The sequence below is a fragment of the Talaromyces atroroseus genome, assembly GCF_001907595.1.
Source record: "Talaromyces atroroseus strain IBT 11181 chromosome Unknown scaffold_1, whole genome shotgun sequence".
NCBI classification, from domain to species: Eukaryota; Fungi; Ascomycota; class Eurotiomycetes; order Eurotiales; family Trichocomaceae; genus Talaromyces; species Talaromyces atroroseus.
Genome location: NW_017971433.1, coordinates 252061 through 274652, shown reverse-complemented (window position 1 = coordinate 274652; position 22592 = coordinate 252061). Strand labels below are relative to the sequence as shown.

Here is a 22592-nt window from a genome sequence, read left to right as displayed (position 1 = left end):
TCGCAGGTGTCAACCGACGACATGTCGCGGTAACATAAAAAAGCATCTTGGATGTCATGAGGGCTCAATGTCAGTTATCAGGGAAGCTGAGACTCGCAGGCGCAAAGAGGGGGGGGAAGGGAAAAAGCAAAGTGCCAGATAAGCCTCCTATCATTCACCCCAAACGTCGCTAGAATGCAGATTTCAAAATTAATTGGCTGGTTCTCTAGCCTTGAAGCATAGTTACGCACGATAAGCAGATAGATACCCGTGACAACACGCCACCATCTCCAGCATGATACCTAGGGGACATCGATATGTGAACTTTGATTAGGGTGGTGATAACGAAAACCGACCAGCGTCAACATTTCATTTGGCCATACGTAAAGAAAGACACTCGCAAAGGCTATTTCTACATGTGTGCATGTAACTTGGTTGGCGGTCTACCGACCCGACCTGTTCTATGCCAGCATGAACTACTCCGTACCTAACTTTATCAAATATCAGCTGATAAGACAGTCGACGCCACGGCCAGCCTCAGCGTTGATTGCTTATCGCCTTAGCTCTGCCCACTGCCACGGTGCCATTGCGGCTATTACCACCTGGAACCTTTTCTGATCGGACGCGCCTTACGTGGTAACTTTTTTTTCTATCTCTCCATAACAAACAAACTATCAATCGAGCTATGTAGTTGACCCATTGCTAATAATTGGCTCTTTTATCCGCCCCCATCCTTAGAATCGTTCGAACAACCCTGGGAATTCTGCGATCTTGTTCTGGCATGGTTTTTCGTCTGGTATTTAGCTGAACTGTCCCTGGACGTTTATTATCCAGGTTTTAGCAAAGTTGGTTTTTCCTAGTGATAAGAGAGACAAATCATGTCCATCGTACTGCCGTGTTTTCGATCCCCTGTCAGGTTGGTCTCAGAGCGCAAGATAATTCATGCATTAAACGACATTTCTATTCGTCCTCATTGTTCGAGTTCATACTGGCTAATGATATGTCATTCTTTATAGTTTCCCCTCTGAGGGAAGAAGCACTTCGATATGCCAAGACTGCCCCAAGTGTAGCCCTAACCCCTGGAACACAGCTCATCCGAATCTAATAGCCTAATGGACCAATCAGAGCCAGTTTATTAATGGGCGATCCACTATCAAGAAAGCTTCACAGAGCTATGCGGACTATTATTGGCCAATGCTCCACAAATCCCGCCAAGACTGAAACGAGGTAACGGACAGCACGTCGTTCAACTGAGAATTACACTTGTCGCGCACAGAATTCCTAGGTATTGTCCGCTTGCAATTCTGTTTGCTTGCAGATTTTACACGATGTATTTCTTCACTTCTCGCAAGCAAGCTCCTGCAACAGTCCCCAGTGACCATGTCATCCCGCTCGGATTCTGGAATGACATGGATTACGCTCGCGCGATATCTCTAGATATCACGCTTAAGTTCAACGATGCGCTTGACCCGGAAAGGCTGCGAGACTCTCTTGACACATTGTTGAAGAATGGTGGATGGCGGAAATTCGGCGCAAGGTTGAGACGCAATGTGAGCAAGAACTCCCTCCTAACAAATCCTATAATTTTTATATGCCACTGCAGAGGGTCTCTAATGATCACATAGAAAGACAAGGGCTTGGAGTATCATATTCCTGAGAAATTTGATGCGAAGCGTCCTGCATTTCTATTCAGTGTGGACAAATATGACATACCTGTGTCAGAACACAAAGCTCTTTCGCAGCTGAGGAGCGAAGACCGTGACAAGCCCGCCGTGCTTGGCCCATTTAACCATCTGCGATATGATCTAAGGTCTCGGGAAGCGCCTGAAACTATTGATGACTGGCTCTATTCCGATACTCCGCAGATATCAGTACATGTGGTGACGTTCGAAGACGCAACATTTGTTACAGTGTCATTTCTGCACACTCTCATGGATGCTATAGGTTTCGCAGCACTTCTCAACGGCTGGACGGCCGTCTTGCGCGGCAAAGAGGATGAAATTCCACCAATCGTTGGGCTTGATGACGACCCACTAGCCAAGGTCCATCAAGTGACACCAGCTAGTAAATATGTACTTGCGGATAAGCTGCTTAAAGGGTGGAATTTTTTCTGGTTCGTCGTCTTATTTATCTTTCAATTACTTTGGTACCGTAAAGATGAGGAGCGGATTATCTTTATGCCCGGAAAATATTTGAAAGACCTACGTGATACTGCACTCGCTGAACTGAGCGAAACATCCTCGAATGCCAACGGCAAGGAAGGGACCCCGTTTCTGAGCGAAAGTGATGTCCTTGTTTCGTGGTGGTTCCGTATCCTGAGCAAGGCGCTCAATATGTCTCCGAAACAGCCACTTACTGTTATGAATGTATTTGACGTTCGCGGTATTCTGGCAGAAACGGGTTCTCTCGCTTCTGCGGATATAGCAATGATCGCCAACGTCGTATGGCCCACTGTCGTCTTGACAACTGTTGGAGATATTCTCAGCAAGCCCTTGAGCTATTTTGCATCTCAAATTCGGCATGCAATCGACACCCACCGTACCAAAGAGCAAGTTCATGCTCTGGCAGCAATTCAGAGAGAATCCACCGAAAAGTCTGGACACCCACCAGTGTTTGGTAATCCAGGAACCTTCCTTTTCACATGTTCAAATTGGCATAGAGGCAAGTTGTTTCAAAAGGATTTCTCCCCGGCAGTAACTAAACAAGGCACTCCATCCTCGGGACGTTCGAACCTTCTGGGTAGACCGTCGTTTCTTTTTATCTCGGGAAAATTCGTCCGATTCTCGCCTCGTAATGCCTTTGTTGTCATGGGTAAGGATGCTGACGGCAATTGGTGGATGGATAGCAGCATTCGCGCTGGACTGTGGGATCGGGTTGCAGAGCAGTTCTAGGGTTGGTCTCTGACTTTTAGTTTGGCTCTTTGGCCATCTTGAAAAACACTCTCTTCCTTTCTGACAAAAGTAAGCGCGCTGACACTGAACTATGGCTATTTACTTATTCATCTGAGCACTTCTCCAAAACTTAGCAATATTCGATAGAATTCTAATGATCGTTCTGCGCCAAAGATCATGTATATAGACTTGATCTTGGCTAGAAAATGTACATTACATTGCACTCAAACAGTCGCAGGATTGGGTTGTACTCTGCCGACCCAGACCGAAATTTCAAATTTCATGGTCTCGCCGGTTTGTGTTCAGGAAATCATTTGGCTGCATGGAATTTTATACACTTGCCACGTGACTGCCCTCAGCCTGGTGTGTTACAAATGCGTCTGCCTTCGACTCAGGTGCTCTTTTCCACATGTCTGATCTTACCCATATACTTTTAAATTGTTCCTACTGCTCCCCATACTTAAAATCATATTTTGTTTCTCATGATGCGGCCCATATAAATGACATAAGAATGGCTCTTCACGTCCTTGCTGTAGATGACTCTGATAGAGAGTCTTAGATAGAAGTGCTGGAATGTTCACCCGGACCTCCAATGCAAAATTCCAGAGCTTCCTCAATTTCTGCCCTTGAGAAAGCTGCCAATTATACACAGCGTGCTATAACTGTAGATGAAGACGACTCGATCCGTCCTCCAACCAGCTTCTTTGTCTTGAGCGTCCAGAAGTTGGCGATATAGCATGCCATTTCCGTGAAGTGGAGGGTATTTCGAAGGCCCAACCAGAGAAAGCACTTAACTACCGATCGTGGCTTGGTTGGATGTATCACATGCAATTATCCGAGATTCAAGACATTTGCTCACCACACACCTGATTACATTATACAGATCGTAAACTGCTTGTTTGGCCTTCAAGATCATCCCTTCTGAACAACTAGCGACAAGTATATAGACGAATGGCTTGCTATGTACCGCGTATACTTTGATATTGCACTTCCTGGAAGATTCAATGGCGGTTTCAAAACACAAGTAGTGGTCAAGGGCGCGGTGAGATAGGAAAGTCTGAAGATGCGCTTTCTCAAAACAGTGCTAGGATATCCCGACATCTTTCGTTCAATGATAATCGCATCGCATCAAATACTACTTTCATCGGCACCTGGCGGCCCGATTATCACTACGCAGCCAGATAGTTGTTGTCATCCCCCGCGGTTTCCTCCTGTGGGCAAGTATTGATAGGGAATATTACTGGGCGCGTCTCTATTTCATGCTGCTACAACTATAGCCGTTTAGTTATATATATCAGCATCCGACGTGTTGAGCCAAACCACTAATTATATGAGAGTTTTGTTTCTTTCTTTTTTTTTTGGCAAATCAAACGGGCGTCAAGATACTTCCATCGGAGACTCAATTAGCCTAAGCAGAGAGTAATGGGTTGAACCATACCCTATGGCTTGTCTGATGGATAGTATAACTAATGCTCATGTTTATTTATAATTCGATGTGGATGAGAACAGCGGGAATTGTGCTACTATTATTGGTGCCCGGAGCCCGCCCCACCAAACAGAGGAAGCTCCATCTCGCAACCAATGAACATTCGCAAAAGAACACTAGGTGGAGCTGATGGATGACCTCACTCAGTCTAGCTGCCTGTTCCATCAATCTCCCCTCTCATATAGGCAATGCTATGATATAAAGCTTGACTTGTTGCGAACGTGGGATTCGGCTTCTGTGGCCAACATTAAAGTCGCGTCAAGGACGAACGTCCGCCTCAGAACCAGAGGTTGGTGGCTGCTTTGAAGGTAGCTTACAACCAGAGCTAACAGCTTTGAAACCACCCCTTAGAAGCCTTCCGAGTTTTCAAATCACATCAGACGGATCAATGGACTACAGATATCAGAAGCATTCGTGCAGTGGGACCTTCGGGGACGGCAGTTTTATGCCTGCGGGGGCTAGAAAGAGATCTAACCCCCGACTGTTAACGGTGGCCAAATGGCTTGCGATTTGTGCGTGTGGTGCGTATTTTGTCGCGAATCGTAGTATACTAGGTGAGTCTTGATTGAGAGGAGAATTGATTTTCGCTGCTAACCGTATCTCAAGGTTCGATTGCCCTTAGCACAAATGTTACCGTTTCTCCTGATCTATGTCTCGAACCCGAATGCATTCATGCTGCCTCCGAAATCCTTTACAACCTTGATCCCCATTATGAAGATATCGACCCTTGTGTTGACTTTGATCAATATGCCTGCGGTGGCTGGAGAGACCGTCATGATATGAGACCCGACCAAGGCTCCATTTTTACTGGAACTTTCATGTCAGAAAACGCCCAGATGCGATTACGCCATATCCTTGAAGTACCCAATGTGTCTGGAGAACAGGGGCTATCATCGGCTGATAAACATAACTTCAAGAAACTGAAGTCGGCCTACGATGCCTGTATCGATGTCGAAGCTCTGAAGCAGCGGGGATCACAGCCTTTGGATGACCTCCTCGCTGAAATAGCCACAATCTACTATTTACATGACGAAGATCCACAGAAGAATCTAACGGATGCCCTTTTATATCTAATTCAGACCGATGTATCGGCCCTTGCCACTTTCTCTGTATCTGTGAGTGATCTTCTAGGGCGTTCTACCTGTTGCTTGGCACGCAAATCTAATGACCCCATTCTAGCCTGACGATCGGGATCCCGACAATGTGGCTATATTTGTGACTCCGCCACGGGAAATTGGACTTCCTTCGCGCGAGTTCTATAACAATACACAAGTTGTGGAAGACTACACTAATGTTGTATCGAACTTGTTGCTCCTTTTCAAACATCGCTTTTCATCGGACGGAGAGTCCCGTTTTTCCTTCAAGCTTGCCAATAAGGTTATTCTTTTTGAGAAGAAATTGGCCGATGCCACGCCAGACACCCAAGCACAAGAGGATGTTACTCAGTATTATAACCCGCGGACGCTGGACGAAACGAAATCACTTATTCCGGAAATATCATTTGAGCTGATAGTTAATTCGCTAGCTCCTAAGGATTTCCAAGCAGAAAGATTCATCATAGGCTCGCCATGCTACCTGAAAAAGCTTTCGACGATTATTCAGGATACGCCACGAGAAGTAATCCAGGCTTTCTTTAAGCTAAAGGCTATCCAGCGATACTTTGAGGCAATAGAAGACCCCAAAACGATTCCGCTATGAGAATTCAACAACCGTATTGCTGGCAAGGATCCTCAAGCCACACAGGATCGGTGGCGTAAATGCATTAATGACTTGGATTCTGGCATTGGTTGGATTTTAAGCCGCTTTTATGTGATTGACTCTTTCCCCGAGACGTCAAAAAAGCTAGGAGATCAAATAATCTCCGATATAAAGGAACAGTTTGTCTACGTGTTAGATGGCACAAAATGGATGTCTGCCGAAGTCAGGCAGCTTGGCAAGCAAAAAGTGGCAAACCTCATTCAGAAGATAGGAAATCCTTCAAAAAGTCCCAATTTAATGGATGGCGAGGACGTCAAGAAATACTATAACGAGTTGAGTGTTTCGAGAGATAGGTTCTTCGAAAATTCGGTTGGAATAGCTAAATTCGAACTCAAACGGGAGTGGTCGCAGTTGGGAAAGCCCACGAACCGAGATGAGTGGGAAATGACTGCACCGACTGTTAACGCATACTATAACCCTCCAGGAAATGAAATTGTGTTCCCAGCTGGTATCATGCAGCCCCCGGCTTTCTACGGATCGAAGGCGCCTCTTTATCTTGCGTACGGAGCTTTTGGGGCTATTAGCGGGCATGAGCTATCCCATGGTATGTTTACAAGTTCTAATACCTCTCTCTAATAGGGAAGCGGCTGATGACTGACTTGGGTTGATACAACACACAGCTTTTGACAGCACTGGAAGACATTACGACCAAACTGGCAACTCCACCAATTGGTGGGATGACCGCACTGTCGCGGCCTTTGAAGAACGTGCACAATGTTTCGTTGATCAGTACTCGAACTTTACGGTTCCCGGACCTGATCCGGATGCAGAACCTCTGCATGTCAATGGAAGGTTAACATTGGGCGAAAATATTGCCGATGCCGGTGGCATTGCGGCTTCTTTTCACGCCTGGAGGAAACGTGACGGCTCACATGCGGACAAGGCACTGCCCGGTCTAGAAAACTTTACCAAGGAGCAGCTCTTCTTTATTTCTTACTCCACTTGGTGGTGCAGTAAGACCACCAAAGAAGCTGCAGTTCAGGCCATCTATACTGACCCTCACGCTCCAAAACCCGCTCGAATCTTGGTAAGTCCATTTTTGTTTCCTCGTCCTTGTGTTAGCATTTGACACTCTGGCGCACCAAAGTGAACGTTGTACACATGCTAACATATATCGCAGGGCACGATGGCAAACTCAAGGGAGTTCCGGGAAGCCTTTCAATGCCAGACAAAAGAGCCTGTGTGCGAATTGTGGTGATGTTGGGGAGTATTGAGCACTACATAGGGTTGAATTAGCTTTGTGATTGGCCCGCTTTCCGGCCAATGGGAGGACTGTATTTGTAATACATGATGCTTGATCACGGGACTTAGCTATTCTCACGCATGATTGGTTGCTGGGTTATATATTACCGCCAATTCGTGGGGAATAGTGCGCGATACGTGCGAATACGCGTAACCATCCAGCCACACCTCCTAGTAGCGCGTCATTACCGTAATGCTTCGGTCCTGTCAGATCCCCGTGAACAATGTTGATTCGGAGCAGCTCCTTCCTTCCTCAATAATATCTGTCAATGATTGTTCTATGGCGCCTTGACTTCTCATTTGCAAACGTGTCAATATAGCGACTCGCCTTCCTTCTCATCTTGCCGTTTGCCATTCCTCATAGCGCAAACCTCCGTAAGCGCGGTATAATCGCCTTGCTTGTGATCCGTGCGTCGCGCTCGACAAATTGTCTGCATTGCACTTGCCGTCACAGGGGGGAATATTTCGGGGATTTCCGAGCAACTTCTAAAATCTGGACAAAAAACAAAATTCCGAGCCTCACCCTTGTCCACTCTCGTGCCAATTTCGTGGCAAGAGGGAGCTCCAGCATAGCTTGTCATCAGATACTCAGTTTCAAGCAGTGATCGCCATGGACTTCTAGAAATCCCGCCAGCATTGCGGTGTGCGGCAATGCCAAGTTCCACAATTGAATTACCGTCCCGGCCAGCTCTGTGAGAGTTACCGGCGGGTATGTGCTAATCTACGTTGATCTCAAGTACCAAGTGAGCAAAGGTGTGCGCGCTTGATTTCGCGGCTTGTATCTTACCTTGGCACGACGAAAAAAAAAGGGTCCCGCCATTATGGCCAGACCTCTTGATACATCTACCGACGAGCCCAAGGATGAGTTTCGCCTACAAAAACCCGCGTCTTCGAGAGCGTCTACATTAGGTATATCGACCGCATTGCCTCGTTTGCATCAGCCACAGTCCACGCTTCAACGTGCTCATACCGTTACGCAATCTGGTTTGGCCAAACGGACCGACAGAAGACTAGCAGACCGACCAAGGAGACAGCGATCGTTGCTGCTTCGTATGAAAGGCAGCAATGAAGGCTTGTCTACGCGCTCACCGGTGCACGAGACGACTCCATCGGGCCTTAGAGATAACAACTTCGCAGTAGGAAACGTGGGAAACAATGGGAAGCTCTACCTCAGGTACAACAGACTTCGCCCCTCCCCTCTGTCCGCAGCCGGTGCTATTGATTTGGATTGGAGTGCTTACCGAAGGTATATCATTGTGAAAACAGGCCTTTAGTCGAGCCGGGTTCCAGGCGTCACCATGGCAAATCCCTCCCGAGAGTGACTTTACCCGCCCCGGCCAGCAGCACCAAACTACCACCGCCCAGGGCCTCAGCTGGCCCCGACCCCAGGCAGAGTATTTGGTCATCCTCTCAATTTTCTGAGCTCCGTCCTAGTTATGCCCGTGAAGAAATAGAAGAAGCCAATGACCACGTCAGCGATTCCGAGCCTCCGCACAGGAGAGCGCATTCATTCTCAACTATATCTGAATATGAACAATCAGCTGCATCCGACGGAGGTGACGAGTTTCGCATTGTGATCGATCGGTTCGACACCAACAAGCCAACCAGTGAACCGATTGATGGTTTACCTATGCCTGCGTTGGAGGTACCCATCCCTCATTATCGCCTAGGAACACTACAATTAAGCACGGAGGGTACGCCGGTGCTGCGGAGCTCAATTTACACGCATACGTCACATACCTCAGTCTCAGATAATACGCACTCGTCGATATACCTTAAGGACAATACCGGCGGCAGTGGCCAAAATCGAGTTCCGTCAACCTACGATTCTCCCGGTCTTACTCCTCCCGAAGGGACCCTTTCTATGGCGATGTCTCTGTTTTCTGCAGTGACCCCGTCCGCTGCCAAAGATAGGCATTCAAATTCCACTCAGAGATCCGGCATATACATTTTGCGTCATCCTCTTGAGCCTTCTATCTTCGATATACTAGCTAAGAACATTGACGATTCAGCTGTGGTCAAATATATTCCAAATACTCGGGACATTAGCGCAGCTACACCTGCTCGTATAATCGTACAAATCTCGTCGGAGTCCTTCATGGATTATGAACTCGTTTCCGATTTTTTCTTGACATTTCGTTCTTACCTATCAACCACGAGCCTTCTGGGTTTGTTGTTGGCGCGATTGGAGTGGGCTATTAACAGATTACAGGCCGATGGTCGGATTATTCGAATTCGGACCTTCGCGGCCCTACGCCATTGGATCCTCAATTATTTTGTTGATGATTTTGTCGGCAACCGTGACCTACGCGTTCAGTTTTGTCATAAAATCAATACTATGTATGCTGATGTCAAAGCTCGAAGTACTACAGAGGTCAGTGACGCAAAAATATTGGTAGACCTCAAGCGTTGTTGGCACGGCAGATGTATGATGTACTGGGACAGTCCACCTTTTACGAGTCCGGATAACCCTGCTCTACCTGGTGATGGCTTTAAAGATCAAGGATTCAACAACAACCGCTCAAGTGAGGTTGGCAGCTCTTCTCAAGAAGCCGTAGCCACTGGTCATTTGAGTATCCAATCATTGGTGCAATCAACAAATTCAATCAAGGCTGAACGGATTCCCAACGGCCATATGAGTCATGCGAGAACAATATCCTCAGGGACTTCGCAGAGTGTGCCAGGCTCGTCTAGTGAGCAAAGTGTCCAGGCATTGTCGTGTTCTTTGCCAGGTAAAAGTATCCGGGCGTCGATGTCGATGGGTGGCTGCTTAGATGCCCCCCATCCTGTTGTAGTCTCGATTAAGCCGTCACCACGTCCTCCAACATCTTCGGCCACGTCAAACCCTCCAGCCCACGTCCATAAGAGAAGCGGCAGCTTCTCTGACTCAATCAGAGATGATCGTGCCCCACTTTCTAGAACATTGGGCGAGAGGTATGAGCAAGAGCAAGCTCTATTGCCAACTTCTGATGGTGGTAACGGCAGTCTCATACGCGGGAATTTTTTCCCCCCTGTTGACGCAAGCGTTGCTGCATTTGTACCCCCGTCACCTACTACCTTTCAAGCTCCAGATGAGTTACGCGAAAATCATGCACGGAGTGCATCTGAAGGCAATATCAGGACCCTTGGAACGAGCCCAGCGCTGAAAACTGTCATTGGCTCCATTCGCCGTGCTTTACATACGAGAAATCTTGGAGCAAATACTGCACCCCATGTGGGATCCCCTACTTATCGTTCTCCGCGAGTCAAGACAGCCACACTACCTCTGAATGTTGCTTTGAAATCCGAGATGCACAAGGATCGCAAGGCTTTTTTAAAGCCTAACACCCCTCTCAGAACCGACCATATTTGTGAGAAAAGTATGAGAGACTACCGTGAAGCTATTGGCCTTAATCCTCCGCAGTCTTCACCCTCGTTTACAATCAAAAGGCCTGGGGTACTGGATGACCAAACGTCCCATCTAAGAGCGCAAAAATTACGTCATCAACGCCTTGTGAGCGACGTGACTATGGGAAGCAAATCTATTGTCATTGTGGATGACACGGGATTGGATTTGCCTGTAGTCTCAGGGGGGAACAATTGGCTGGATTATGGACACAAAAATAACCCAAGTTCAACCTCAACGACGGGAAGAGATAGTCATCTATCTTCTGGTACTGGCGTAGTTCCAGTTGCAGCGTCTCTGGAGGTCTTCGGGCATGAAGTGGAAGATCTGGCACCTCCATTCTCTGATCGCGCTTCACAGCATCCTCTGAAGTCTCCCGCGCCAGAGAAGACCCGTTCAATATCCAGTCGACTTCGTAAGTACGCATCTTTTCAGAGTGGTATCAGTCGGTCCCTTGATGCACCTAGTGAGGCTGGGAGCTGGGGAGGGAAACAACCACTAGGCCGTCTGTTGCGCAGGCGACCTGGAGGTGATTTGCGTAAAATTCAGAATGTGCATGATCTTGCGACTGATTTGCGCCCACAGTCCTTTGCAACGGACACATCTTTAACGGAATCACTGGCTTCTTCAGCCCGTAATTATTTCAGGCGAAGCTTTTCCAGGTTCTCTCAAGCCAGAATCCAGTCAACGCCACCGCGCTTTGACCTCATTAACACTCATTCATCCCAACACCTGCGCCCTTCATTTGAAGCGGCTATTGCTGGGTTCTCGCGAATTCCAGATGACGCTGACGGTGGAATTGAGTCGACGTTGCTAAAACTGGAAGGGAAGTGGCCGTCCCTGACAGGTTCCGACAGTCATCCAGAGGGCGGAAGACTCCGTGATCCCGAGCTTCCCCAGAATTACTCTGATCGAGGTTATTCTGAATCTTCTTGGGCGGGAACAAGTCATTTAGATACCTACCCAATGACCTTGGGGGAGAAAGTGGTGACTTCTAGTTTTCAAGGCCTGTCAGCACAGTCGCACACAGACTCTGTTGTAGAATCGGAGTTTTCATATAATTCTATTCCTCTTCTGGAAAGGGGTTTGAGCGACGATTCCATGAAAAAACCGTTGTCTACTATGCATCCCTCTGCCACCCCACATCGTTTGTTACCACAGAACCCATCAAGTAGTAACTTGACGAACAGCATTGATTTTTCACCACAAAGTCTCCAATTATTTGACGAACCCATGGCCGGCCGACAAGAGTTGAATATCCAGCGAACTTTTGACTCGCCCTCGATAGTACATGGGGATAGGGACAGCGAATCAGAAATATCATCCGAAATATCTATCGATCTGATCGAGAAGGATGAGGCTTTGGAAAGGTCCAGCAGCACAAACTCTTTGGCAACTCAATCGTTGGAAATGCCACCGCATCCTCTTGCACATCCTCCTTCTCCACCGATCACAATTCAACGAGCGGTGACAACTTCTCCTTGTCGGGAAGAGGTAGCTGTTATCAGATCCCAGAAGCCACTGACTCCTGGCTCCTCTCCAACACGTCTAGTTGACCGCAAGCGTGTAGCATACGTTCGAGATGAGAATACGGGTGTTGGGAATAGAATTCCCGAACTACATATTGAAGTCCCCAAGATGCCGGATCACGTTCCTTTTATCCTTGCATATGATTCCAGATTACTTGCCCAACAATTTACGGTCGTGGAAAAATCAGCTCTGGATGAAGTCGACTGGAAAGATCTTGTCGACATGAAATGGAACAACAATTCACCGTCAATTGTCAGCTGGGTTCATTTCCTGGCGGAAAAGGAGCGTAAAGGCATTGACCTTGTTGTTGGTCGTTTCAACCTTATGGTAAAATGGATTCTGTCTGAGATTGTCCTCACGCGAGACATTCAAGAGCGGGCTTGGGCGATAGCCAAATTCATCCATATTGCTGCTCATTCCAGACAGATGTGCAATTACTCGACTATGCTGCAAATAGCAATCGCTCTTTCTTCAGTGGATTGTACACGACTACAGAGAACGTGGGCTCTAGTGAGCTCGAACGACAGACGACTCCTCGATGATATGGAATCGTTGATACAACCTCTTCGAAATTTCCATGAGCTGAGAGTTGAGATGGAAACAACAAATCTACAAAATGGCTGCATTCCCTTCGTTGGATTGTATGTGCATGATCTCACCTACAACGCTCAGAAACCATCACAAATACCGGGAACCCGTGGTGGAGATGCTCTCGTCAATTTTGAACGATATCGAACATCGGCCAGAATTGTTAAGTGTCTTCTACGGCTCATCGATGCCAGCAACAAATACTCTTTGGAGCCCGTTCCCGGCGTAGTTGAAAAGTGCCTCTGGATTGGTTCCCTGCCCGAAGATCAAGTACAAGCTTTCAGCAAAAATCTCGAATAAAGAACATGGCTATCACATCGGCAGTTTTTTATTTACAATGCATTTCCCACTCTCGTTTCTGCGCATATCAGTATAGAACATTAGCAAGTTGTTTTACGCTCGGCTAAATGCCTATCCTTTCTCGGACTTGCATCAAGCCTCGGTCATCGAGAGCACTTTTTTTATCTACTCATCTTGGAGCGTTTGGTGTCCATTATAATTTACCTAAAAATACCCATCATCATGTTTACATCTATCTTATGTCAACTTTATCTCTCATCTTATATCCCGCATTGGTTCAATATCCTGTTCTACACATAATTGATTTTCAAACACATTTGATAGGGCCTAGACCCAGTTTTGATATATGACAATAGAAAATGCTCGAGAAGACTGCAAGGAAGTCCCAAGCGAATTTAAATATACAAGGCTATATACACCTACATAGCAAATGACGACTCGTTATTTTGTTCACGTAAATTACAGCTAGTCACGTGCATCAACAGACCGTATTCTCTTTGAACGTGAATATACAGGCTAGCTGGACTATTATTTGTGGTTTGTGGTGGAATTTCATACGTTTTTAACAAGTCGCTTATTTTTCCTGTCGCATTTTTCAACAGCGGAGCAAAGCGGTTGGTTTGCGCCGAGAAACGACGAGACGAGACGCTCGCGCCTGAGGCACCACTGCCGAACTGCGTCATGTCCCACGGGTCTCCACCACGAAACTAAGATAACTTCTTCGCAGCCAAAACATATGAGTGACACACAGCGCTGTTGTCCTTTCCATACCGCGCCCAGACCCTTCAACCCGCTTGCGCTGGCTTTATATGGCAAATGATTACCTCGGTCAAATGCAGTCGTAGTTGGGCACACATCTTGTTGCAAGGTCTCCGTCCAAACACCACCGGCACAATCGACGACGGGTATGGGAGACCCTCACAACGGCGCTGCCTTTGAGGCAGCAGACGAAAGGAAATCCCTAGAAGATGGTCTAGAGAAGCCGAGAATATTGCCTCCGGACTTGCCGACGTCGCTGGACGACAGGCGACGAGCCCCGGAATACGCGGGTGAGACGGAGATGTACGACGGCTGGCAAGGTTTGTGGGCTCTCGATTCCTCTTTCTTCTTCCGCGGGCAAACAAAAAGGAAGAAAAAAAAAGCAAAGGTTCTTTCGATTTGTACCTACTAACTTGAATCACTGGTCCAGGACAATCGCAGTACCTAGCAACACCGATCACCGCTAAGCCATTATCATTCAGTCTTACGCTTGATGACCATTCTCACGATGAAGAACATGACTTGCGCGCTCGATACGCACAGTCATACTATAGCAGAGATGATGACGATACTACAGCACGATTGGAAGATAGTGATGCTAGGTTACTGGAAATGCTAGCGGCGCAAGCAGCACATCGCGAAATGGATTCCCTGGGCACAGACGAAGACGATATAGCGTTGGATGAGAAGCTCCCGGATGACGAGAAAAGCATTATATTGCAAAAGAGCCTCAATATGGCTGCCAGCAATGGCGACGTTGAACGAGTACAAAAATTGGTTAATGGCCATGCTCGCAAATATGTAGACGTTAATAAGCCGGACGAAGAAGGGACAGTGCCCTTGATATATGCAAGTTGCTTTGTGAGTGCTTCAAACGCGATAAGTGAGATGCTATATCCTAAGAATTTTCTGGTTGCTGATATGGAAAACGAATATAGGGCCATCAAGAAGTCGTCTCGGCACTACTTGACGCTGGAGCATTTGTCGATAAGCAGGATCGTAATCAATGGAGCGCATTGATGTGGGCCATGACCAATAGACACAAAACGATAGCAAAAGTGCTTCTTGATCATGGGGCTTCCCCTGATATCAAATCATCATCGGGCGGAACGGCGTTGGATTTCCTTCAACCCGGAACGGACATTTCGCAGTATCTACACGACAATGGATACGATATTGGACCTGTGGGCATTGAGGATGATTTTTACGACTCTGGATTTAGCCATGGCCGCTTCGAGGAGGAAATGGCTCAGAATGAAATGAAGCGGCGTATGATGATGGAAGAAAGCGCACTGAATCTTGAGGTGGATTTGTCCAGTCTTGGGCTAGATGAGAAAATCGAGGTGCGTATTATCTAAGCTGATGACGAGAAATCTCGTGACACTAATTCTCCATATGATAGGAACCTGATGAATTCGAAGACGATCAACAAGAGTTTGTGTGGGATAGGTGCTTGAATGACCAGATGTTTGTCTTTCAAGACAACGAACTAGAAAAGATATTGGACATAATCATTACCAACATGACACCGCAACGGTCACCTTCTCAAAAACCAGTACCCGCGAACTTATTATTTCTAAGCGCTAGGTATGCACACTACCATGCCAGTCCCGAGTTACTGGCGCAACTTTTGTTGTCTGCAACAGACAAGATCAACGACGTCGTGGAGCGTCACCAATGGGATATGACAATATTGGCCTTCTGGATATCGAATGCTACCCTGCTTTTGCATTACCTCAAAAAGGACCCGGGGCTTATGGAGTCCACGGTTGAATTCCAGCTACATTTAGCGGAACTAGTAAATGAAATTTTTATTCTTATCATTCGCGACGCCGAACGCCGAATGAACCGTGTTTTAGATCAAGCTATGCTTGACCATGAAACAATACCAGGATTGAATGACGTTACTTTCCAAAACGAATGGAAAATCTTCAAATCGAAGTCGAAACCAAAAGTTGAACCTCCCGAGAAACGATTTCGTCCACCCTCACCCAAACGGCGTGCACAGGTGTCACCCCGAAATATCACATCTCTCCTATCGTCTACGCTATTTGTCCTGGACTTGTACGACGTTCATTCGATAATCACAACACAGATCATTTCCCAATTGCTTTACTGGCTAGGCGCAGAGATTTTCAATCGAATTATGCTAACCAAAAAGTACCTAGCCCGCACAAAAGCAATGCAGATTCGGATGAATATATCAGCCATTGAGGAATGGGCTCGGAGCAATAACAGGCAACCAGAGCACTACGAAAATGGCTCGATGACCACAACAGGCGAGACTACAGTAGACGCTGCACGGAAGCACCTTGCACCAGTGATACAGCTGCTACAGTGGCTACAGTGTTTTTCCTCGTTAGGAGATGATCATGAAGCCCTCATCACAACTTTACTGCAACTACAGCAGCTTACTCCGAACCAACTTCTTCAAGCCGTCAAATCATACCGTGCAGAGGTTGGCGAGAAAGGTCTAACAAAAAACGCAACCAAATTTCTCGTTTCTCTCGAACACGACCCAGACCTCCTATATCGCGAACATATGAAACTACAAGAGCCTCCTATTTCTGCTACAGCCTCTTCTCAGCCACCTTTATCCTCGCCATCCAGCCCTCAAAAAATAAATACATCGCATCCAACTTCCGATTCCGCGCCCGAAATCACACCTGCATCCGATACGCACGAAAATGAAGGCCCATCAACACCTCGAAGCAGCATTTTTCTACACTCCCCCATCATGTCATCTCCCGGCCACAACTATTTTTCATCCTCTGGGCCTGAAAGCTACCTCCTTGATCCCTCCATGACACTCCCGTTTCTTCTACCCACAAGTACAGACATGCTGATTAGTTACGGAGCTGGGTTTGGCGGGGTAAATAGAGAGAGGGCAAGGAAATACATTCCAACCGTCCCAACCGAGGTACTGAGCCGTTTTGATCGCGTGTGATCTATATCCTTTTGTCACACTCCTTTCGTCTAGAAGAATCTTTCACAGAGCTATTGTAACGACTGGGTGGTGGAGAGTCCGGGTTGATTGATAGTCCTCCAAATTCTTGATATAAACAGAACTGGTAGAAGACATGATCAAGTAAGATTCATTCAGGAATAGAAATCTCCACGACGCAAGGCCATATCTCTTTCTGGGTCTTTCACATACACATGTGCATATAACGAATCCTGGAATTTCACATATTCTTAAATCTACGTCGCCTTGGGAAAAGACGCAATACACGCGAAGCATGTGTGGGTCTACACAGGGTTATGATCGAATCATATTTTAAAATCTTCAGCTTTTCCAAGCGGTAACAGGAAAAATGAATATATGACACGAAATTCATCTCTCGGCTTTCTCGGAGAAAGTTTCGGAGAAAAGAAAAAGAAAGTGATATCTAAATACGAGACCAGAACGGTTCCTGCCAAGGCCTCGTGGTATGTTGTTACATGAAAATATATGTATATAGAAATGTCCAAAAGACGGACTCTAACCATTGAAAACGCCAACATTTCGGTTCTTCTGGCTAGAAGGGCATGATCCCCATGGGATTACCTTTTGCAGGACTTGTGCACTGGGGAAAGCTACCGGCATCTCCGGTCTATTTCAAAAACTCAGAAAGAGTAGATCAAGAGTGAAAAGGTATATGAGATAAAACAAGTGACACGAAGAAAATTATATAGAAATGGCGGGTACGCATCTCAATGTTCCCTTTCCGATCGCGCGTGCGTCGACCCAGGCTGTGCATCGGTACTTGTTCTTCGTGAGCTTGACTCAAGTGGATTCAGGATGGACTCGCGGGTTGGTCGGTAGCGCTGAAGATTGTCGGCATTAGTTTCAGAATTTTCCTGATGCCTAAACCCATGGCTAGGATCACTCTGTTGACGTGAATGACTCGAATTGTGTCCGGTCTGCATCGGCGTCCCACGACCTGGTGAAGCAGTTGAGGGCGCGGGCGAGGCCTGTTCATGATGTGGTGTTGGCGGAGGAGGTGGCGGATGCGACCCTGGAGCTTTACGTTTTCGTCCTGGAGAAGTTTGTGACTCTGAATGGGGGTGGGAACGCGTAGATGACTCCTGCCGGCCTCTGGTCGATGGAGTACTTGGCTGCGTTTGACCCGGTGGAACCCAGTGGTGAAAATGTATAGACGGAGATTGACTCGGCTGCGTTTCGGGCTTTGCGTGAGGGGGGGGAGCAGAAACAGGACCATGCGAAGATCCTGTTATCCCACGTTGAAATTGGGCAGGGCCTACGTGAGTAACATGAAACTCGTTTGCGTTCAGGCGAGGCTGATGAGACTGCGATTCTCCCCCAACGTGCAATCGAGTAGGTTGAAGCGATCCACGGTAGCCATGCGTTTGTGGGGGCGATACTGGCCCAGGTTGTGATGGTGATGAAACTTGCATAGGAGCAACTTGAGAAGCATAAGGATTCGGTGGGATCGTTCGGCTATCTCGACGAATATCTGACGGTAAAGGTTGGGATGAGTCAAGGTCCAAGTTTTGTTGAGGGTGACGAGAAGTACTTTGAGCGGGTGTCGCTTGCTGCTGAGACAGAGGCGCACGTTTTTGAGGTTGCTGTGAGTGTCCCTGTTGCACACTTGATAGGTCCAATTGTTGCGCCACATCTAGCGACGAACGAGCCAAATTTCCACCGCCAATTCCGATGAATATGAATGGCACCAATTGAGGAGGCACGCCGGCTTGAATGGCATCATGAAGCATGCTCCGTTCAACCCGGCGTTGTTCAAGTTTTAGGGTTTCTTGACGTGTGCGCTCCTCCTCCTGCCGTCTTCTATCCTCCTCGGCCTTGGTCCGAAGCCACTGTCGCAAAGAATCTTCTGTGTGCCACTGCGATGGAAGCGGTGGGAGCTGACTCGAAGGTACCATAGATGTCACCGGTGGCTCGGGTGCCAGAGTCATTCCTGCGGGAGGAGGTAATTCCCTCCTCGGGTTGTTATCCATTTTTCTATCTAGGGGGTGGTTGCGAGGCGGGGATGGTATCAAGAGAGCCGGCAGCGGCAGGTGTCCAGGAGGAACGAGAATAGACTGCTGAACACCGGGCTATTCATGAGGACCTTTGATTCCGTTTCTTTCTGTATTAGAAGATTTTAGTGTGAGCAAACTCAAGAAAAAAACATGTATATGGTAAATTAATAATTGCAAATGATCAAAATTGACTATGCTATTGCTGATTGAATGTGGGTTAACGACCAGCTTCGACAGATGAATGGGAAACTCAAGGAAGCGCGGTACTCTATAGCAGCTTATTAGAGGACATGAATAAGGCCTTCAAGTGGGATATGAAACGGTGCTTGCTGCCGGCTATGCGAAACTTGAGGGAAGCTGCTTGAGATGAGAAAATAAGGGCAATGAATCAAGTGACAGAGACAACCTTCACAACAAGCAAAGAATGAGGTGGCCATGGTGGGCAGTGATAGATTTGTAACGGAAAAAGCGGAGTAGACAGGTGCAAAGAGACCATCTTTGCATTCTCATTGAAGGGAAGACGGAATTAGATGGTGGACACTGGGCGATCTAGGCGCAAGCGCGAATGCTGGCCAATGAGGAATAGCATCGGGCCGGGGATGAGATGAGAGGACAAGCGCCAGCCAGCTGCAAGAGTGGAAAAAGATGAAGGACGGCATTTCGGGGATCTCGGCGGGACGATAATTACCTTTTTCAGCGTAGGGCATACAGCGTCAGCTAAACCGTTTCAGGTCTGCTCGACAGCCGCTGCGGTGATGTGCGTAATTGGTGTATGTGCACGGAGAAATGAAACTGCAACAAGCCCAGCTAGTGAAATAGCCCAAGGCCCCGACGGTAGGAGCAGACGAGAAGCCAAGTTGTTGAGATTGGAAGAAAGAAAGTCAGCCCAGCTGGGGCCCGAGACCAATGTTACCTTGAATCTCGAGTAGAACAAGCGATGGCGAAGCAGCAATGAGTGAATGAATGAATGGACAGTCCACGACGACTGAGGAAGAACCGACTGGCTAGCGGCAACTGCCCATTTCCATTCGACAGACTCGTTAGGACGAGATCGTACCAGTCGATCTGCGTTTCTGCACCAGCAGCGGACGGGAAGACGCCTGCAAGGTAGGAAACAACTGCGTTTTGGAGTATAGAATGGAAGCGAATGGTAAATAGAAACACGGAGCCAGCCTGTTTCGTCAAGGAGAGACAGGAAAGCAAAACAAAAAAGGGAGAAAGAAAAAAAGCAAGAAAAAGAAACGACAACCGACGAAGGAGCGAAAAGACCAGAGTCCACGAAGTTCAACGACAGAAACAAAAAAGAAAAAAAAAAAGAGAAGAGGAAGAAAGACGAGGAAGGAAGGATCCCTCCTCCGCCTCTGCAGTTGCCCTAATTGCTAGTTTGGCGGGCTAAGGAAGGAGCACGGGCAGAAACATCCAGCTTGCAGCTTCCATTTTCGCAAGCGCAGCGATGTGCGGGCGCTAAGCCGGAGATCGTTAGTTAGACCTGGCGTTGGACCGGGGCTCACCTTTTCGGAAATGAAAGGCCAAATTGGAAAGTTACTAGGAGCATGTTGAAAACTATTCCGGAGTATTAATCTCAGATTGCTTGGGCCCGCCGGCGACGCTGTGGCACAGTGGCTTGCTTGAAAGTTATTCCGTGCTGAACATCAAATATTTGATGTTTGCTGGTAACCGCAGCACTTACGTACTAGTCAGCTCAGAACTCAAAGTGGAAGGACCGTTCGTACGGTACTTCGTATATGTATATGCAAGTGAGACCTGGGAAAGCAATGGGGAGAAGCAAACACTGACCTACACATGAATCATGGTGAAGAATTCTTCCTTATGCGGCTAGCTTCATCACTGTGATTGATCATTGCATGATGGCATATAAACCCCTAGGCGATATTGGGTAACTACGTAGTACGTGGTAGGTAGGGACGGAGTGCATATTCATATCAACCTTGGCCAAAAATTGAGACCACAATTTTAGTATGCTACGTATAGCGTTTGTGTATTCATAATTCTAATGAGCATGTCCGAATCAATGCAATTGGTGCTAACTACTTAGTGCTCCGTTCTGATAATTAAAACGCCAATAGTTTGCTTTAGACTTCCGCGCTTAAATGACCATGACTTACGACGACAAGTACGGAGTATTATTACCTAGCAGTTGGTAATAAACATAATCGCCTCCCCCGAATCATTTTTTTTGAATTGATCGGACGATCCCTGCCTCAGAGGACCAGCCCCATATTTGTTGGCATATCAGATTAGTAGATTACACGACAGCATCGCCGCTATTATGAGACACTGACATCATACATTTATCGAACACAAGCGAGAACCCAAAGGGGGCAATGGTGTTACACGAGCCTGCTTTCAGTCTGTATTCGTACCTATCGCAGGATCCGGACAAATAAAGACTGATTGCAAAGCTGGAAGCTCGTGGCCATGTGGCTGACAGGTTAATTTAAGGGCAAGCGAAGCGGGTCCGTTGGGGCCAATGAAATGCCCCACCACTGTGTCCGTGCATGAATGCCCAGACCTTCATTATCCGGCCCCACAATAAACCCATCCTCTTTCAGGCATAAATACCAAATATGGACCTCTGGAACTCCCGGACGGGAAAGAGGGTATTTCAAGGATCCCGTACGGGTGGGTCTACCGCAAATGTAGCCAATAGAAACTCGTACTTACAAGCTATCTTCCACGCGTCCGCCAAGGCCCGGGACAATCTATCCGTCTTTACTTATTGCCAATTGGTATGCATCGGAGGAGTTCGGCCAATCAGCGTTTGAGTTTATCGCGAATAATCGCCAGCGAACAAAAACCTTCTAGAAATCATTAGGAGAAATAACGGTCACAGGCTCACAGCGATTTGCTTAAACTAGTATGTAGTACCACAAATAGTATATTTTCAGCGATCTAGGAAACTTTTTGGGTAGCTTTTAGCGAGGGAAAAAAAAAAAAAAAAAACCCCCAAGGACAAACACAAACACCATCAGCGCTCCACAATTTCCAATATATCCCCTGATGACGCACTCCATACCCCGTACTCTGTCTGTGTACGGAGTAGATGGGATATTATCAATTTAATGGCAGCTTGGGAGGAGGTCGTTATCCTAGGATCTAGTATGATTCCGGCCAGTCTAGAAAGGTTTGCAGAGTCGTCCACGAACTACTCATCTCCGAATCCAATTAGTGGTCCAAGCATTATTTGCGCCCCACTCTGTTTTTGCTACGGTGAAATGAACCCTATATTATCTAATATCGAGGAAGATGCCACCCTTTCCGTTTTGGGTTTCGTTACTAATGGATGCTATATCTTAATGCAATGCAGAGTTGACATTTGACACGTCATTGAGTCTTTTTTTATATCTGGACTATACTGTGTAAACTGCTATAGTCACTTGATGCTTGAATTCTAAGGTTGCATTTCGAGCTTGCCCAGGTGGAAGGTTACGTGCATCTCCCTAGACATCTATATAAAATATACTTAACTACCTATAATCTACCCAATGCTCGAACAACCGGGATATCTGAGACCATCTCAATGTCCCATTGATTTCCTGGACTATCCCCATAAACAATCTTCCAAAAAATATTCTGAAAAATGTAGCACCGGACCCATATATCATTCCACAGATTGCCTAGATAGGTACTGGATGCTACCTAGGTTGGTATGTCAGCATTTTACGATTATTCG

The 22592-nt window shown here is 47.1% G+C and overlaps 5 protein-coding genes across 5 annotated transcripts; 4 read left to right on the top strand and 1 right to left on the bottom strand.

The window, feature by feature from the left end:
- Nucleotides 1-1307: 1307 nt before the first annotated feature.
- UA08_01170 (hypothetical protein) lies at nucleotides 1308-2870 on the top strand (the record flags this gene model as incomplete). The annotated part of the gene is made up of 2 exons (XM_020261225.1): nucleotides 1308-1529; nucleotides 1605-2870. 2 exons carry the CDS (start codon nucleotides 1308-1310, stop codon nucleotides 2868-2870), a joined length of 1488 nt encoding a protein of 495 aa, XP_020122789.1.
- Nucleotides 2871-4744: 1874 nt separating this feature from the next.
- Nucleotides 4745-7312, top strand: UA08_01169 (hypothetical protein; the record flags this gene model as incomplete). The annotated part of the gene is made up of 6 exons (XM_020261214.1): nucleotides 4745-4910; nucleotides 4963-5471; nucleotides 5536-5973; nucleotides 6229-6658; nucleotides 6735-7141; nucleotides 7235-7312. The coding sequence occupies 6 exons, from the start codon at nucleotides 4745-4747 to the stop codon at nucleotides 7310-7312; spliced, it is 2028 nt and encodes a 675-aa protein (XP_020123278.1).
- An 865-nt stretch (nucleotides 7313-8177) lies between these two features.
- Nucleotides 8178-13159, top strand: UA08_01168 (hypothetical protein; the record flags this gene model as incomplete). The annotated part of the gene is made up of 2 exons (XM_020261202.1): nucleotides 8178-8530; nucleotides 8623-13159. The coding sequence occupies 2 exons, from the start codon at nucleotides 8178-8180 to the stop codon at nucleotides 13157-13159; spliced, it is 4890 nt and encodes a 1629-aa protein (XP_020123279.1).
- Nucleotides 13160-14066: 907 nt separating this feature from the next.
- Nucleotides 14067-16865, top strand: UA08_01167 (hypothetical protein; the record flags this gene model as incomplete). The annotated part of the gene is made up of 4 exons (XM_020261191.1): nucleotides 14067-14238; nucleotides 14349-14779; nucleotides 14857-15261; nucleotides 15321-16865. The coding sequence occupies 4 exons, from the start codon at nucleotides 14067-14069 to the stop codon at nucleotides 16863-16865; spliced, it is 2553 nt and encodes an 850-aa protein (XP_020123286.1).
- Nucleotides 16866-17611: 746 nt separating this feature from the next.
- Nucleotides 17612-18874, bottom strand: UA08_01166 (hypothetical protein; the record flags this gene model as incomplete). Its single annotated transcript, XM_020261180.1, has 1 exon — nucleotides 17612-18874. The coding sequence occupies one exon, from the start codon at nucleotides 18872-18874 to the stop codon at nucleotides 17612-17614; it is 1263 nt and encodes a 420-aa protein (XP_020123287.1).
- Nucleotides 18875-22592: the final 3718 nt, after the last annotated feature.